Source organism: Carassius gibelio, chromosome A12, assembly GCF_023724105.1.
Source record: "Carassius gibelio isolate Cgi1373 ecotype wild population from Czech Republic chromosome A12, carGib1.2-hapl.c, whole genome shotgun sequence".
In the NCBI taxonomy this organism is placed as follows: Eukaryota; Metazoa; Chordata; class Actinopteri; order Cypriniformes; family Cyprinidae; genus Carassius; species Carassius gibelio.
In genome coordinates, this window is record NC_068382.1 from 7,915,428 (window position 1) to 7,935,055 (window position 19,628).

The window sequence follows — 19,628 nt, forward strand, 5'->3', positions numbered from 1 at the left end:
AACGTGCAGATGTAAAAGCAGACGTCAAATAGACATCTCCCAATGCCTCCCCCTCCTCTGACCATTTTGGTTGAAAACGAGGGAGCAGAGTGTTCCGGTAATACCGTGAAGGCCGAGAGGAGGCGGAGGTGAGGAGGACCAGACGCCGCGCGAGGAGAGAGAGACAGAGGGGAGAGAGAGAGAGAGAGAGAGAGAGAGAGAGAGAGAGAGAGAGAGAGAGAGAGAGAGAGAGGGGAGGGAGGAGAGAGAGAGAGAGAGAGAGAGAGAGAGAGAGAGACACGGCCGCCTTCAAATATGGCGTCTTTGAGAGAAAATGACTAATATTATGAAAAAAGGAGGCCTCGAGTTTGACGTCCAAGCGAACCGTGCGGGGTCCGCGCGCAGCGTCTGTGTGTGAAACCGTTGAGTCGAACGCAAAGCCGAAGCGAGTGAAGGAAAGGGATTTACGGTTTACCGAGAACACGGCAGCAACACCATCTTATTTTGATGCGTCGACAGGGCTAGCTCGCTGCTGGCTCTCAACAACAACAACATTGTGGCTGGGATTTAAACATCGCTTTTGAGATTCGCTCGCAAAACCGTTGCATGCGTAATGTAGCTCGGTTGATGCATATTTCATACAAGTAAAGTAGCCGAAGGGGAGGAGAAACGAGGGAAAGGACGTGTACGGTCATATGCGTCCGTCAGTAATTTATCGGTCAAACCGAATTCCTCGTAGCCCGCCAGGAGCATGGCATTACTCGAACTGGTTTTAAATGAGAAAAGGTTGAAAAGGAGGTGAGTTATTTCTGTGGTGAACACCCCCTCTATCACGCACTCATCTCCTCCTCCCCTCCATTTCCCTCTCCCTTTTCAATATGCCATTTTTTTCACTCTTATGGACTTAGTCGTCTCTCACCAGGAAGCATGATTAAAAACTGACACCGGGGGAACCGCGATCTTGCAGTGCATTAAACAGTTTTGCACCGAGAACGTTCGCTCGCATCCAGCCGCGCGTTGCTGCGGAGAGATGGACAGAAATTACCCGGGAGCTGGCTTCGGTGATCTGGGCGCAGGAGCCGGATGGAGCTACGAGAGATCGGCCAAAGCGAGGTGAGCATGCAGCCGTGCTGAAAACACAAGACACACCGAGCAAACCCGTGCATTTGCGTCTGACGATGCGTTTGCGAAGGATGTCAAAAGGTGTTAGTGTAGCCATTGTTATTCAAATAAGCGAGGGCTTGCAGCTTTGGAAATTCAAGTGTGATTGATGGACTGATGTGCGGTTTTGGGAGGTGGGGGGCGGGGTGACGTCTCCTCGCACGGTTTGATTACAGATCGCCTCGTAGATTTGTTTAGCATCCATCCCTGATGATTGAGGTGCTCGGGTCAAGTCCACTGAGAAAACAGCGAGAAATCGTTAAAAAGGAAGCGACCCGCAGACCCTTCAGCTTTATCGTTAACGCTACCTATTTACAGTTTTAACGACACCAATGAATAAAAACACACTACGTGAACATTAAACAGAACAGTTGCATTGGAAATGCACGTGCATGTTTAGAGCGTATTGCTATTTAGTGTTGTTTTATAAATCGGGGAAACAATGCTACGCGGCCTCTGATGATGAGTGGCTCCCGTTCAGCTGACGTTGTCGTAGCATGTGGGCCTAATACTGATTTAAACTAAAACAAAAAGAACATTTTAAAACCGATGTAAGATTTTATTCCCCCCTTCGTGTTAGCTAAGACTTGCCTAAGCTAGCTCTTAGCTCTTGAAGATGGGAGCGACCTGCGTTTCTTTGCTAACGAGTTAGCCTCAGATGCTAAAGCTCACTGTCACAGATTAGGACATGAATTCCAGTCAACAAATCATTGCTTTCATAAAAACATGTTTGGTTTTTAATTTAAAAATAATTGACATTTTAATATTTTCAGTTTCTTTCTACTTTACTGACATTGTTTTTCATACATCAGTACAGAACCATAACCAACAGGAAAGATGATAATAAAAATATCCAGTATTGCTAATGAAACACGTTATTAACAATTTATAACATGGAATAGGCCTGTATTTATAACAAAAAGCATTATTCTGCATTGTGACAGTGGCTGGTGTCTGATGGGATATAGTTCGGATTAACATTTGGGTTAGTGCATTCATTTTTTATTTGTAAGTATAATTTAATATCTCAATATTAATATTTTAATATCTGAGAAGTTTGATGCTTTAAATGAGATCCTAAATTAAATCCCCATGATAAGATAAGGATTAACTAAGAATGCCACTGTAATACAACTCACAATATCTAAATTTAATAATAAAAATGTTAATAAAACATTGTTAATTATTTACTATATAAAAGATATTTAAAAAATAAAACATTATTGCACTATACTACTGGGGCGTTTCTGATGGCATGGAATTCAAATTTGTGTTAATACAATTTTTTTTTTTTTTTAGTTCAATAACTCAGAAATACTGTTCAGGTTTGTTATAGTGAATTATAAATGTATAGATATATTGTTTGCGGAAGTATATATATATATATATATATATATATATATATATATATATATATATATATATATATATATATATATATATATATACATATATATACATATATTTGCATTTTGTACTTATTTTTAATTATGAAACTTAATAAAATTGAATTAGGCGACAAGTTATATATACCAATTTAATACCTATTAAAATATTGCTTATTAAGAAACTTGGTTTTGCATCACTGTACAGAGATTACCATAGGAAAACTGAAATCTGTCTAGGTTTTTACACTTGCTGCAAGCATCATTGATAATCAATGCTTAAGTCACTGGTGATCCCTGTTCTCGTCAGCTTGGTGTACGGCAGCTCTAGATCATCACATCCAGAGTCTGAACTTCTTCATCGCCAAGCCTACGCCACTCCCCATCCCCTGCAGGGTTATGCTACCAATCACCATCCTGGTGGATCTGGCCAAGGTGGGGCTTGGGGTGCAGCTGGAAGGAGCCTGGGTGAGTGACACTACTCTGACTTCACGTTCAAACATCTGGTTTGGTTTCTTTCTAGAAAACTGAAGTGTATAGTATCACAGCACTTGTGGGACATCTAACTTTTGTTTATGATGAATGCTGATCATTAATTGATGTAGTGATTGATTTATGAAGTGATTGCAGATTGTTGTTGATCACAGCAAGCCCCAGAAAAGTTTTAGATGTGTACTTGTTTGGCAGTTAATTTTTAATGGTTGTGATGTGGACACACTTGCAGAAAGATGATGGACTGCATTCCTGAGGTTTTGAAACACAGTCTGCCCAAAAGTAGCTTATATCATAAACCTCATCAAATAATCTCATCCTTCTTTCTTACTACCATGATTGATTTGAATCAATAATGTATAAGTCAAGACTAGGCTTGTCACACACAATACCAAATTTTCACAAAAAGAAAGAGACAGGTAAAGAGACAGAGTTTGTGTGAATTAGGCTACCTCTGTGCATCTCTAAACAGCACTGTTATTACCTTGCTAGGGAGAAATGTCATGTTTAGGCTTTAAGTTGCTACACTTTATAGGCTAACTGATAAAATCGTCAGGGCAGCACTGACATCACCTTTTTGTGCAAACTGCATGACCTTTATTACAGTTAACTATGCAAAGTGATATGGAACTGTAATGTGGTCAAGAGATCTGCTAAAACTACTTGATAGTCTGCAGTAGTCTTGGATGCCAAAATGCGCTCATTAAATGCTTTTTTTTCCATGTATGTTTTTCTTAGGCCTGTCTGGACTTTTTGATGCAGGGCTGCACCATGCAAGTCCATCAGGCCCAGATCCATCGGTTATGAACCTTATATCTGCACTAGAGTCCCGGGGTCCACAGCCACCTCCATCTGCCTCATCCCTCCTATCTCAGTTTCGCACTCCATCATGGCAGACTGGTAAGGTTGGCTTACTGAGTTGTGTGAAGTTTGCATAGGTATATTTGAATAATGTACAACAAAATAATATTACATATTTTGTAAGCATCAGATCAAAAATGCACTGTCACTGTTTGCATCAGATGTACTGAATATATAAAGGAAATTCTGGTAAACTGTAAGTGCATTCAGCTAGCACTGCCAACACTGTTGCCATAGCAACAATTTGTAAGCCACATATTAAAAAATATTAATTGGCTCTTGTAATAACTCAGTGTGCACAGATGTCGAAAGTCAGTATAATTTTTTTACTTATTATGTGTTTAAAATTACTAATTTAGTATGTTTTATTAGACTTAGCTTCTGTTTTATGTGTGTGTGTTTTTTTTTTCTCTACAAATTTTAGCCATGCACACACCTGCCCCTGCAGAGCTTTTCATCTCTAGTGCTCTTCCTGGATCTGGATCCTTTCCATCCTCTTCTGCTTTGTCTGCCTATCAGCACCCAGCGCCATTCTCAGGGCGGTCCTTTCCTGGTGTGACCCCCTCATTGTCCTTACAGGACACGCCCACTTTCAGCCCCACCTCCAATGGCCTCTTGTCACCCCATGATCCTTTACTCCACATCAAGACACCTTCTCAATCAAGTCTGGGTTTTGACCGCCTGTTGTCATCACAGGGTGCAGCTGCGGCTTACCGTGGAAGTCATGATCCAACTGGGGGTGGGGTCACATCTGCACAAGCCTCCTCTGCAGCCTCAGTTTCTGCCCGCCATATACAGTCTCACCAGTTCAACTTATTGTCCTCCCAGCTTCAAGACCAGTCCTCCCAGTTGTACAGTGCCTCTGTGTTTTCCTCTACCCCTGCTCCACCTCAGACATCCCAAGAGCGTACAGTACCAAGACAAGACAGTGTAATTAAACACTACCAGCGTCCCTCACCAGCACAAGCCCCCTCATCCACCCCTCACCCTCTCCAGCACTACCTTAGCTGTGGAGTGTCAGGATATCAGCAAGCCACTCATACTCGCCATCCTGGCCTCTCTTGCAGTCCCCTAGGTGAACACAGTCCTTCCTCAGACCATAAACCCTCCCCCAGGACAGAACAGTACAGACCAATAATCCAACCTTCTTATGGGTCATCATCATCCTCATCCTCTGTTGGGGCTGGAAAAGGGACAAAGAGCAGCTCCAGTAGTGGTTACTCCTCTGCTGGATCTGCATCCTCTTCCAGAACCCCCCACACACCGCCTTCTGCCTCTTCTGCTTCATCCTCATCTTCATCCTCTTCCTCCTCCTCTGCATCTGCTAGTGCTCGTCAGTCTAATTCCATTCCAACCTCCACTTCTGCCTCTGCATCCTCTCGTCAACAGCCACCAACCCAGACTGTACCCCCTCCACCCCAGTCACATTCCCAGGGCCCTCAGAGCTCCTCTAATTCCACCCAGCAAACCCTTCCCAAGTCGTGCCTCTCGGGTTATGGATCCCCAGTGGCTCCAGTCAAGTCATCGAGTGGTCTAACGGGCCAGACCCCTCCTCATCCACAACCCCAGTCTTTCTCTCCAAGTCAGCCTCCCCCATCACACCTTTCCCAGTCATATGGGGGATTCAGTTCTCCACAGACTCATGATCTTCCTTCAGCTAGGACCTCTGGAGTGGGTAAAGGGTATGGGAATTTGGGAAGTCAGTCGTTTTCATCAGAATCAATATATGGGACTGATTCAGGTTATGGATCTCTGCCATCATCTTTAGGGGGTGCTGGAAGTCCCTCAATGGGTTATGGTGCATCAGGACACTCTCCTGCCCTTCTTAGGTCAGGAGCAAGTGGTGGAACAACTGGTGGTAGTAGTAGTGGAGGCAGTACAGGAACTGGAGCCAGTGGTAGTGTGGGAGGTGGAGGAGGTGGTGGATCTTACCACATCAATGATTCAAGTCCATCTCCATCTGGCAATTCTGGAATCATCCGCCCTGGTCTGCATTCTCCTGCACCTTCACGACCTGCTCAGTCACCTGTTGGAACAGGATCCAACAAATATCTATCTTCTGTTCTCTCGCCTTCATTTCTTCCTTCTCCACAAGGGTACCCAGACACAAGAGGACCTCGATCACAACCCTATCACCCCTCTGCTCCTCCCAAAACAAAGTCTGATAACAGCATACTTGGTGTAACAGAATCTAGGTCACAACAGGACGATGATGTTGATGATGATTTCCTCATCCAGCACCTTCTTCAAGCCCAGAGTCCTGCCCCTCAAGCATCCCATCACCATCCTCCTCAAAGCCATCATTCCATACAACCCACCCAGCAGCCTCCAGTCCTTCCAGGTCAGGATGGAAATAAGGGGCTTGCTTATGAGATGAGCAAAAGCTCAGAAGAGAGGTACCACCTTCAAAGTGTTATTCGAACACATAGTGCCACCTCTAATGCTGCTGGCACAGGGAGTGGAGCTGGACTGGACAGTCAATTGGAAATGTCCCTAAAGAAACAGCAACAACAACATCAGCAGCAGCAACAGCAGCATAAACAGCAACAACAACCACAGCAGAAAAGCAACAGAACTGTAAGTGATGGAGGACGAGGGAGTTCAGATCAAACACACTCCCATCCTCACCTTCATCATGATTCTCTGGGATCTGTGGTACATTATGGTCGGGGTGACCTGTATTCCCAACACTCCATTCCTCAACAATCCACCTCCCACCATCAACACACACCACATACACCCACGCACTCGCACCTACACTCTCACCCACACATGGATCTTCAGAAAAAAACTCAAGATTCAGGAGATATGGCTTACCTACGTAAGACACCTGATGTGCAGCAACATCACCATCAGCATCAACAGGCACATCAACAGCAGACTCAACATCATCAGTCACATCCACAACAACATCAACAACAACCCCAGCAACAACGTCACTCCCAGTCACAGTCGCTTATGGACTCTCCCACTGACCAGTCTCGCCAACCCCCTCATTTGTTGCAGTCTGTGTTGTCCCACACCCGCAGCAAAACAGACCCTCAGCAACAGCAGCATTCTGTTAGTCAGCAGGCCCTTATGGAAGCTGCTGGGGGAGTTGTGTCAGCAGAGACCCATTCCCAGCCCCAGACATCCCAGCTCCAACTCCAGCTTCAGTCCCAGGCTTTAGAAGCAGCTGGTCACTATGGTCACGGTACCCAGCAGCAAGACCAGAGCCGCCCTAAGTCTAACACAGTGTCTTCACTAGACATGCTGGAGCATTCCCTCTCTCGGACATCTAGCCAAGAGGGAGCAATGGTGGATGAGATTACAGGAGGTGAAGGAAGCAGGGGGAATTCTGGAGCAGCAACATCAGGAAGTGTAGAAAGGCACCAATCCCAGGAGCAACAAAGACTTTCATCTCACCACCGAACGCAGCATCATGCCTCAGAGTTACACTCATATCTTCCTGAGCCAGACATGAGTTTATCAACTACTTCTCATGGACACCACCTATCCCACCATCACCACCAACAGCAACAATCGTCACAAGGTCCTCCACATTCTAACTCCCACCATCAACACCCTCATCCCTCCCATCCTAATCAGCAGAGCCATCATCAACTTCCTCCACAGGCCTCCTCAGCAGCTTCTCAGCAACAAGAGCAATCTCACCCCTCTCATACCTCCCAGATTCCTCAATCTCAGCTTGACCAGCATCAAGGAGAGCCCCACTTTGACACTAGGAATCCAGCAGTGAAATCAAATCAAAACCATAATCAAAACCAACAGGGCCAGAGGTTTGTTCCTTTAACATCCATCTGCTTTCCTGATTCTCTTCTCCCAGATGAGGACCGTTCATTCTTTCCTGGAATGGAGGATATGTTCTGCACAGAGGAGTACAAATCCACTTGCTCAGGAGGAACTGGGCAGGGTCAAGATGGGGTCGCACCTGGCCAAGCAGTGCAGGAAGGAATGGAAGGAATTAAACCAACGCCCGGAGGAGGAGACAATACAGGTTCAAGCTATGATATGCTTGGTCATCACAGTGACCAAGGATTTGGGCAATATTGCCATGATCTTTCAGAGCCTGACAATGGAACCATGCATTTGGATCTTGACTCCTTGAAGACCCATGAGCTCCCATCTACAGTCAATACAGAGCAGCTTGGACTGATCCAATCTCATCCAGCCAACCTTGGAATGGGGACAACTGGAACAGTGGGGGAAGGATCTGGTGCCAAAATGGGAGGTACTGGGGGATCTGGGTCTGGATCAGGTGGTCTTACCTCTCCTATTTTCTGTTCCTCTCGCCCAAAGAAGCTCCTTAAGTCCAGTTCCTTCCATCTACTGAAGGAGAGACCTGATCCCAACTCCATGCCAAAGAAGAGCTATGCACAGGAGTATGAATTTGAAGATGACGAGGATAAGGCTGACATCCCAGCTGACATTCGCCTCAACAGCAGAAGCAGACTTCCTGATCTCATACCAGACCTTGTGTCCAGTTGTCGCAAAACAAGTGGTGTGGGAGGGGGAACTTTAAGCCCTTTAATGGGTGATCTAGATTTTGGATACCCATCTCTTGGTCCCCCTCCACAGTTGATGCCACAAGATGGACCGAAAAAAAGAGGCAGAAAGCCCACAAAGCCTAAACGAGAAGGACCTCCAAGGCCACGTGGACGCCCACGTATACGCCCATTGCCAGAACCTCACCACTCTAGGGGTATGATGGGAGATTATGGAACAGGATATGTTCCTGAAAGAGGCAGAGGCAGAGGAAGAGGCAGAGGCAGGGGCAGACGGGATGAATCTACGATGGACATGGAGATGGCCAATAAAGACCCAAATCAGATGTATCAACAACACATGCAGCAGCAAATGCATCACCAATCACAGCAGCAGCCACAGCATCAGGAGCCAATCAAACCCATCAAGGTAAGCAGTTCAAATGTAAAAACGTATAATATACTGATGTGAGTTCAAACATTTGTAGTTGAAGATGAACAATATATTGGGACAAAATCAGTTATTGGGTGATAGTAGAGTTTTTTTGTAACAGTTTTGTTCAGTATTGGATATTTAATATTACATGCTCATTTCCATCTATGACCCATTAGCATTAAGATAATTATCAGTTTTAGAGGTCGACCGATTATCTGTTTTGCCGATTATTCGGCACGGATAGTTGATTGCCGATACTATTGGCTATCGCAAAAATCCTTGCTGATAGTTTTATTTACGGTTTGTGTCAGTTGTTGGAGTGGCTGAGAAGGCTTGCTGTCATTATACAGTATGAGAGCGAGAGTGGCCTCTAGAGGTGGAATCACTGACACCATTTTCTGCTTGTTTTGACAACTGACACTGCACTGCGTGGAACAATTCAGATTTAAGGATTTCAGACCAACAAAGAAGCAGTGCGTGTACAGCATACTACAGTATGCTTTTATATCGTTATAAAGTAATTAATTTGTTGACTAGATTCTGCATTTGGTGATTAAATAAACTGTTTTAGGCCACTGCTTGAACTGAACGTGACGCGTCTCTTGTGTGTGATCCCTGATGCCTGAGTTCTCCTAGACGCAGCACTGTGCTTTTGCCCAGCGTGCGACTGCCGTATTTTATTTTTATTAGATAATCATCAAGTGTTCTAGAATAGAAACAGTCAAAGTGTGAGAGCATACAAACAATATCCGTATGTATGCAATTTCAATACTATGGCCTTTGTGTAGATATTTAAAGATTAATAAAATTAAATAAAAACGACTCGAATAGTTCCTGTATCAAATGTAGGCCCGTCTTCTGTAATACAAAATGTGCTGTGAAAAGCAGCCTTTTTTTCATTCGTCAATATTTGTGTTATCAAAAATCCCGGAAAATATTTGTTGTAGTCCAAACAAATCATTTGTTGTAGTTTTTGAAAAGTGATTTCTGTTAAATAAAATATCTCCTTTTGAAGTGGACTTTGAGCTTTGTAACTTTGTAGATCTTTTTTTATGCTCAAACAGCAATATTACAGACTAAAGTTGAAAAGGCATAATAGAACCCCTTTAATTAATTATTAATTCATTTTAATGATCAATATATAATTTATAATTTATATTAAATATACATTTTTGTAAAAAATTAAATACTTTTTCATACAGTATCCACTTTAAAAACTATGAATCGATTAATCGTTATTGACGAGTGTGGTCCAACCTTAAAAAAAAAAAAATTCCAATATCGGTCAACCTCTAATCAGCTTATAAGTCTCCCAGAATTTTATTATCGGTGCATCTCTATTAGTTTTTGAATGATGGGACATCTGCTTTGATCATGTTCTAGATAATTTTCGATAATGTCTTATTTCTCTTTATTAGATTAAGCTTCCTGTTGGAACCATGCCACCTTCTGATGCCTTGTTGAGGACAGATTCCTTGTCAGGCACTGATCCGGCTCTCTCAGATGGTTCCCTTGGTTCAGCACCCTCTTTGGGATTGAGCCCTGGGACTCCTGGAGTGCCTGACATGAACAGACCTCAAGACAAGAAGTCCAAATGCCAAGAGGTATGAGAATGCAGTGTTTCCCAGAGCCGTGTTTGTGAGCATGTTTAAATATTTTGATCTAATGAAAAATTTTGTCCCTTTCATATTTAGTTGGAAGAGAAAGAGGCAGAGAAGACTGGTTTTGTTGCCTCGTTTTTGGATTTTCTAAAGTCCGGAAAAAGGCCATCAGGGTTGTCAACAGGGTCAGCTGACAGCACTGGAAATGAAGATGCCTCTCCTGGGAAAAGTGGAGGCATTCGCCCATTATCCCCTCAACCTCCACCTCCCCCAGCTGCTGCAGCTGTATCTGGATATGGAGATGGTGAAAGTGATGGAGGACTGTCTTTGGGTGGCTGTCCTAGCCCATGCAAGCGTTTGGATGAAGAGCTGAAAAGGAACCTTGAGACATTGCCCTCCTTCTCGTCCGATGAGGAGGACTCCGTCGGAAAGAACCAGGACCTGCAAAAGAGCATCTCCTCTGCAATCTCTGCCCTGTATGACACTCCTCAACTCACCTCCACAATGCAGCCTCCTTCACTTCCACCACCCCCTCCTCCACCTCCTCCCGAACCACTGACACCAACAGAGCAGCCACCAGCCCTCAGCCCTCAACCACCACTGCATGCACACCCGCCCTCGCACACCCACACCCACTCCGTTGAGCCTGCAAGATTGCAAAGAGAAGAGCAGGAAGAAGAAAAGGAAGAAAAAGAGAAAGATCTAGAAGAGGCAGTGGAGCAAGACAAAGAAGAGAAAGAGAAAGTCTCAGATATGGAGCTGCTGAGTGTCCCCAATGTTGAAGGTGAGGGTCATTTTTGGAAAATAGGATGAATTAAGCAGCTTCACAAACACCTGTGCCTTGCTTTTAAAACCTTGCATGATTAAGACACAATTTAACATGTTTTATGTTTTATTTTGTTAATACTGTGGGTGGTTGAAAATTTAAGAGTACCGTTCTCTCTTGCAGACTCACCCAAAGAAGCTATTGAAGCCCAAGCTCCCCCTTCTCTCCCAGTTTCCCCATCATCACCTGCTCCCTCCTCCACCTCCTCGCCATCACCGCTTCCACCCGTTCCCTCTCCTCTTCCTCCACAGGTGGACAGTCCTTCTCCCTCACAGAAATCACCTCCACAACAGTCCTCGCATCCACCCAGTCCTGTGACTTCCTTTGTGCCTGTCCCGTGTCCTCTACCTGCTCCTCCTGTAGAGTCTACTCTATCCTCCAGCCCGTCTTCGCCCAGTACACCTCTCGTACAGGAGTCCGTTGAACAGCCCGCCTCTCCTGAAGAGCCCCCGGCCCCTCAAATTCTACCGTTGCACTTGGCACAGAAACAGAGCGGTGCTGCCATAGTCGGCGAGACTGATGAGGATGAGAGCGAGAGCGGAGGCGAGGGTATTTTCAGAGAGAGAGATGAGTTTGTGGTGCGAATTGAGGACATCAGGAGTCTGAAGGTACAGCAGTCAATTCTCTTTCTTTTTAGGTCTTATTCAGTATGTGTATAATCCATATGTGCAGATAAATATGTGGTATGTAGGTTTAATTTTGAGTGTCTCTCTAGTTGGCCCTGCAGACAGGACGAGAGTCTCCTCCTATTTGGCGTGTACAGAAAGCTCTGCTACAGAAGTTTTCTCCCGAGATTAAGGATGGACAGAGACAGTTTTGTGCCACTAGTAATGTGAGTCATGACCAATCACAACATTTGTAAAAAGCAGCACATAATGTTTCAGCTACCTTCTACTTGTAAAGTTACTATTCATTTTCAGAATGATCAGACTTTCTATTATTGTCTGATGGAAAATAAAACAGGCTGATCCTATTCACCTACGCAGCACTTGATCAAACTGCCATTTATAACACCTTTGTAATCGCAAAACAACATCATGGCAACACCCAAGCATTGTGGCATTAAGAATCACTCGTATTTTGTTCAGAAATTGTTAAAATCGAGCATTCCTGTATTTCACAGTAGAGAATAGTGCTAGCAACACCATGGTCATGGGTTCGATTCCCAGGGAATGCATGAACTGATAAAATGTATACCTTGAATGGAAAGTCGCTTTGGATAAAAGCATCTGCCATATGCATAAATGTAAATGATGGGAGTAATGTGAGCAGTGCTTATTGGATAGTACAGTATTTTTCAGCACAACTTTAAGTGATTTGTCTGTCCCCTGTTTTTGTATTTTAAGCTGTGTCACTGTCAGTTTCTAAATGTTGTGTCCTCTTTTGTCTCCTTCTCCTCTCTGCTTCCTCTCAGTATCTGGGTTACTTCGGGGATGCCAAAAAGCGCTATCAGCGGCTATATGTGAAGTTTCTGGAAAACATAAACAAAAAAGACTACGTGAGGGTCTGTTCCCGTAAGCCCTGGCACAGGGCTGTCAACCTGAGGTATTTCAGCCCCTTTATCTTGCTGTGTTGTCAAGTCAAAGAAGCAATGACAACAAATTATGTTTAATGATCTAGAACAGATTCAAATGAGCTTTGTTCATACGGTTACTTTACTCCTTTCAGCAATATATATATATATTTTCCACTTGCCTTTGAACTGCATGCACCAGATTGTAAGAAATCACTGGCATATATGATATCTCTTAAAAATCCCACCAAATAAATGTCTGTCTCTTCCAAGCTTCATAATAGCAGGGAACGGTTGTCTAGATCAGTGTTTCCCAATTTTTCCACCCAACGTTAAAGAGCTTGAGCATTAAATGTGGTATGTTAGTGTGGACGCCAATATAGCCCTTATGTCTATTCATCTAGGGTAAGGTAATTTGCATGTTTTGTACTGTTGACATGCGTGATAAAGGTGTTGTTTTTTACTTTTTAGGAGACAGTCTCAACCTCTTCCGAAGTTAACGCCACCCCCCAACAACCAGACTCCTTTAGAGAGGACTGAAAAAGACAGAGACAAGATTAAAGAGCCACGTGAAAGCCGAGAGAAGAACAATGTTCGGCTAAAGGAACAGCGGGACAGAGACAAAGTGCTTAAAACCAAGGAGAAGGAAGAAAAGAAAGAGAAAGAAAAGAAAGCATCACCTCCTCCTCCGGCACCTCAGAAGCCTGAGAAACGAGCAGCGGTGACAGAACGAGGGAAGGTGAAGGAGGAGAAGAAGAGCGGTGGACAGGAGAAGAAGACCGAGCGCTCTGCCAAACCTCAGCCACCAAAGGTGAAGGCCGAACCTCCGCCTAAGAAACGCAGGATGTGGCTGAAGGAAGTACCCTCGTCTTCAGACTCCGACTCCTCAGCAAGTGAGGATGAAAGTGAGTTTACTTTTAAAATGTATGGCATCCATTTACTCAGATGTGCATTGTACATTTCTGATGTGACAAATTAACATTGCAGTCATCTTGAATGTGCATTTTTATTTATCATTAAGACATCTGTATTGTAAACGTTTTGAATAAAAATAGATAATTTTCTTTAAACTGTATTTTCATAGATTATATTTTACCCTTAAATCAAAAGACAAAAATGTGGAAATTATGTTTTGCATAGAAAAGAAAAGCCTATAGTTCAGTTCAACTTTAATGTGTGCCACATGCAACATTGTAACACGTAGGGCCTTATTTTAACGATCTAAACTTAAAGTGTAAAGTGGACTGCACAGGTACACTCAGGGCGCGTCCAAATCCACTTTTGCTATTTTAACGACGGAAAAACTGTTGATGCGCCTGGGCGCATGGTCTAAACGGTTTGTCCCTATTCTCTTAATGAGTAATGGGTAATTAATTAGCCTACAAAAAATTCTTATGCATTGCAGTCCTTTAATTTGTAATATTTGGCATGTCTGTGTGAGGAGAGGCATCTTCATTTCCAGTGCTGTCAGCTGACCCTGTTGACAACCCTGATGGCCATTTTCCGGACTTTAGAAAATCCAAAAACGAGGCAACAAAACCAGTCTTCTCTACCTCTTTCTCTTCCAACTAAATATAAAAGGGACAGCATTTTTCATTAGATAAAAATATTAAATCATGCTCACAAACACTCTGGGATCTACACTGCATTCTCATACCTCTTGGAGAAAAAACATTGCGCCAGACTTTAGACCAGGTTTGAGTTTGTCTATTGTGCAATCTATTTTTAGCTCGTAAAAATAGCATTGCGCCAGCAATGTGCCTGAACACACCTCTTTTTTAGACCAGCACGCCCACGGGTGCACAAATGGGTGCAAATGCATTTGCTAATTAAATGACATGGCGCTGACGGGAAAATGTGAATGGCGCTGGACTAAAACTAATGAACACACTTGTGCTGCGCCTTGCGTTGCATTGCGCCAGGTGTATGATAGGGCCCATTAAAAAAAAATAATAATAATTTTAAAGGCCCATATACACTTTGTAAATAAAATATTTGATAAATCATTTGTAAAGAAATTCGCATTATTTATTTTTCTTTTACTTTATTTCTCATTATTGCAATACGAAATCTTAATTTTCAATATATAATCTTATTATTTGATGTTTTATTTCTAAATTGTTTACCGCCTTTCGTTTTCAAAGAATAATGGAAATCACATATTTAAAAAAAATATATAAAATTGTAAAACTGCATTAGTATTATAAGGATTTTGTAGGAATTGTTGATGTCATAATTGTCATAAAAATAATGTCTGAAAAATATAAAATTGGTTTTGGTCTGGTTAATTTGTAAAATATAAATTCTTTTTTTTCTTTTGATTTTGGAGTGAAGTGTCACTTGTTTTTGTGCAACTGTATTGCAAAATGACTTTTAAGTCACACAAATAAATGCAGTCATGTGGCATAAAATAGCAGGCAGTGTGCAGTTATGATAGTGTGTTGATGTGAATATAACTCTATGTGTGTCTGTCCAGCAGTCTCAGTCAAAGCTGGCCTGAACACACGAGCAATGCGTGAGATGTACCGGAGCTACGTGGAGATGCTGGTCAGTACAGCACTCGACCCGGACATGATTCAGGCTCTAGAGGACACTGAAGGTAAGCCAATGTGATTACCTCTCAAACTTACTGTAGCGCTCTGTCATTACCAAACCAGAAGAAGTTCACTTCTTTTTGTATTATTGGCTATTTCAGATGAATTATATCTTCCTCCAATGCGCAAGATTGACAGTCTTCTCAGTGAGCAGAAGAGGAAGCTTTTGAAACGAGTCAGTATGAACTCTCAGCACCAGGTACTTCACCTTAATATTTGTGCTTGCTTGATTATTATTTTTTTGCTCAGTTTCTCTTTCGTGTCCCTTAGCAACAGGGTTCATACAGGGACCGCGCTTTGAAAATCAAGGACTTTCAAGCACTTTTTCCAGCAGCATTTTTTTGTTTCCTAGGACTTCATAAAATTTTTTCTTAGTTTCATTTCTCATGTTTTCTTCATCCTTCATATAAAATAAACAGAATATAATGTATGAAAAGAATTCACACTAAGAAGAGAATACGTACCTTTGCTGCCTACCTACCGACCCTTGCTTGTTACTGGATTTTGATTCTCTGTTCTTCCTACGTTGCTGATATTGCTGGTATTGACCATTGCCTGTACGACTACGAGTCTCTGCAATAAAGCCTGCATATGGATCCCATGTCGAGTTCTGGTTCATTACACTTAAATTATACATTATTGCATATATGCATTTTAAGCGAATGGGTCAAATCTATATCTTGAATAATATGTCAAATAATGTTCTTTGACTTTTCTTCCAGGAACTACAAAAGTTTACTATGGATTAAATGGAAATTAAATTAAATACCATTTTTTGCATAAACAAAATACCAGTAACGCCCAGAAAAAATGAAAAAAAAAACTTGATTTTTAATTCAAAAGAAGCCTGAAAAACACCAGGAGTCTTATTATGAATCATAGTTTAATAATCAATAGGCTGTATCTCAATTTAAGTTTTTCTATCCTCAAATATAAGACACCTTGAAATAATCAAGATGTCTGTTTTACCATTTCATGTAGTGATGACTTTTTTATGAAATTAAAATAAATGAGGGATTTTGCTTTTTTGCTCCTACATACATTTTACAGTTCGCACACATCTATTTTTAGTCACAAATGTCAAAATTATATCCAAAATAACTGAAATTGAATGTAATCCAATTGGAAATTGAATTAAAACACAAGCTTGTGAATCAGAATCAATTTAATTTAGAAATTTGTGTCCAAACCCAGGTCTATATATTATCATGCTAAACTCTCAGAGATTTGTCATGACAGAAATAAATTAGTTTCATGAAGCTAAATCCACATGTTCCTTTTAAATGTAAATGAAGAGTTTAATTTCCTTCTGTTCTTCTGTCTCTGCTCCACAGGAAGCTCTTCACACTTTCCCTCAGATAACAGCGGAGCCCGTAGACTCGGGGACGGTGAGGGTCAGACTGGGTGGTGAATGCTACAACCGCAAAACCCTGAACCGCATCAAAAAGAGTGTTCCCAAGCCACAGGTCAACAAAACCTACATTTCTGATCTGATCTGATTATGACAGCTTCCCACAGCCCCACCCACTTCATTTAAAACAGAATTAATAGGGCTGTTCATTTGTAATACATCTTTTATTATTATTGTTTCTAAATAATGCTTTTATTTATCAAGGCTGCATTCAATTGATCAAAAGTGACCATTCTAGATTCTAATGTATCACTGTTTCCATTAAAATATTGAACAGCACAACTGTTTTAACAGAGATATTAATAAGAAATGTTTTCTTGAGCAGCAAATCAGCATATTAGAAAGATTTCATGTGACACTGAAGACTTGAGTAATGATGCATCACAGAAATAAATTACATTTTAAAATATATTCAGTAATACAAGATTTATTTTTAATTGTAATATTTGACAATGTTACTTGGAAATTTTTACAGTACTAATGTTTACCATTTTTTACTGTATTTTTGTGAGCATATGAGACATCCTTCAAAAATATTTTAGCAACCCTTGTCTTTTGAATTGTTGCATATATTATTAGTCAATAAATGGATGTGCAATATTTGAGTTTGAATGATTAAAAGTATTTTATACACTTAATAATGTATACTTGTAACAGTATCCCACTTGGTTTTACTTGTAGAGAGAGACATCATATAATAATCCAGTTACACAACCCAATAATTAACAGGGACAATGTAGAAGCAATAAAAGTCTAATTCTAATACAAACGTCCCCATTCCTGTCTCCTCCAGGACCTGAAGTTGTCAACAGAAACATGTCGGCTCTACAGTCTCTACCATTCACTGCATCATTATAAATATCATACCTTCTTACACTGTAAGAAAGAGGTAAAGATCCAGCTACATTTCCCATAAGCAGCTGCAGTCAACAAATGCAATGCAAATCTTCTTTGAAATTTTTTCTCTTTTTTTTTTTTTTTTTTTAGACGAACACTATAGAGCAGGCTTCAGAAGATCCTGGACAAGAGGAAGTTGTTCAGCAGTGCATGGCCAATCAGAGCTGGCTGGAGATGCTCTTCAACTCCTTCTTAGAGCTGATGACCCTCAGCACCAAAGCTTAAGACAGAGAGGAAAAGCACGAAACAGGAGAATCGTTGAGGAATCATGGAGGCATTGATGTACAAAGAAGCTGGATTTATTGTTGCCTCCTTGTCCACCTCGGTTTTACAGAAATGTTTCTTTTAAAGGAGAGGACCGGGCGACGAGCCCAGCAGGAATAACTCTTATTAACTCTTTACAAACGTCTGCAAACATGCAGGATCCCTCCTGAGCGTTCAGGCATATCTGATCTCAGGATGTGACCAAACTGAGATCAGATTTGACCGAATTTTCAAAAAATGGTACACAGACCCATGGAGCTACAGTTGAAGGAAAATACTGTGTGAAGTCTTTATACTTTCGGATCGACCGATTCGGCACAGGACTAACTGACAGGAGGAAACTGTTACTGAATTTTACATGAATAATTTTTTAAAGACGATATCAGTTTTCTGAAACGAGAGCGAGAGAGTGACGGTTGTGTTTTCTAAACGAGTGCAGAAGGGAATGCAGTCATGGGAAGATGCGTGCAACCACATGTGATGACATTCAACGCATTAGTCTCCACACGTGAGCTAAAGGAATACATTTTTATTATTTATAAAGACATTTTTATTGGGAATTCGCACATACAATACAAACCATATAAAATAATGGTTGTTCAGATGTTATTAATGGATCTTCTGAACTGTCTTCCTTTTTGCTCGTCAAAGGTGGGTGGACTCCATGGAAAACGTATTATTGTTTTTATCTGTTACAGAAGAGAAGCGAAAGACAGAGTAGAACAAAACTATTTCGAGCTACGCGAAGCGGTATTATTGCAATGCATTCTACAGAGATAATAAAGTGAGAGCGATGCATCTGTTTCCCATTAGGGAGGGATTATGTATTAGTACTATTTAAAATGGAAATTTGTTTTTATTTGTTTGTCTTTTGTCTGTATTCTGAGTCTTATTTTGGAACAATCTAATACTGTGCTACTTTCAAAAGTAAAGCCTTTGTGTAAATATTGTACAGCTTCTTGACAGAAATCTTCTGGTTCTTCTGTACATGGACTATCCCTGTATTTGACAAACAAATAAAACCATCAACGACTGCTCTGTGTTCAAGAAGACGCTGCTTTTCTCCTCAGGTTTACGGTGAGAAGTCTGACAGGTGAAATGATCACAGTTAAATCGGTTTGTTTTTTGACTTCCACAGAACCTTAGAGAACTAAATGAAAAGGTTTGTACTTTTTCTTGAACTTCGACTGTGACTTCATTAGAGTTCCCTTTTTTTGCTGTTTTTATTATTGCTTTTATTTTTCATGCTTCATTCTTTCTATTTTCTCTTTAACAATTCCTTATATTGACTGCTGGGTATTTCCAGACAGTGTTTTAACAATATCGAGCTTTTCTGGTAATAAATTGTCAGAAATGGTACGGAATATTTTCAGAATGTACAACTCTTGACCTGAAATTTATATCAATTTGCAAATATACCAAGTCAAAAAGTAGCTTGTCTGTTATATAAATATATGCCTATTAATAATTATATTATGTAAATAATATTTATCATGACCCTAATAACTTTTGAAATAAATACATGCTTACATTCTTTTATTTATTTATTATTATTATTAGAATTATTATTAGAATTAGAATTAGAATTAGAAGGTTTTTAACGGCAGTTTTGATTGTTTTGACATTTTTGGTCATAATTTTGATGATTATTCTAAAATGTGGAAAACAGTAATGATAGGAAATACAAGTAGGCGGGTTCGGGTTATTTTATTTCTGTATGTTTT

At 41.3% G+C, this 19,628-nt stretch overlaps 1 protein-coding gene across 3 annotated transcripts; it reads left to right on the plus strand.

Moving 5' to 3' along the window:
* The first annotated feature begins 244 nt into the window (after nucleotides 1-244).
* On the plus strand, nucleotides 245-18,938 carry prr12a (proline rich 12a). Of its 3 annotated transcripts, none has more exons than XM_052611023.1 (16): nucleotides 245-777; nucleotides 902-1,092; nucleotides 2,836-2,993; nucleotides 3,756-3,917; nucleotides 4,303-8,792; nucleotides 10,217-10,402; nucleotides 10,493-11,183; nucleotides 11,349-11,833; nucleotides 11,941-12,057; nucleotides 12,640-12,770; nucleotides 13,210-13,643; nucleotides 15,215-15,337; nucleotides 15,434-15,531; nucleotides 16,667-16,798; nucleotides 17,537-17,632; nucleotides 17,731-18,938. In XM_052611023.1, exons 2-16 carry the CDS (start codon nucleotides 1,010-1,012, stop codon nucleotides 17,863-17,865), a joined length of 7,521 nt encoding a protein of 2,506 aa, XP_052466983.1. In that variant the 5' UTR covers nucleotides 245-777; nucleotides 902-1,009; the 3' UTR covers nucleotides 17,866-18,938. The 3 variants fall into 3 exon arrangements, with proteins under 3 accessions (XP_052466983.1, XP_052466985.1, XP_052466984.1); XM_052611025.1 differs by having other exon boundaries at nucleotides 15,218-15,337; XM_052611024.1 differs by having other exon boundaries at nucleotides 245-1,092.
* Nucleotides 18,939-19,628: the final 690 nt, after the last annotated feature.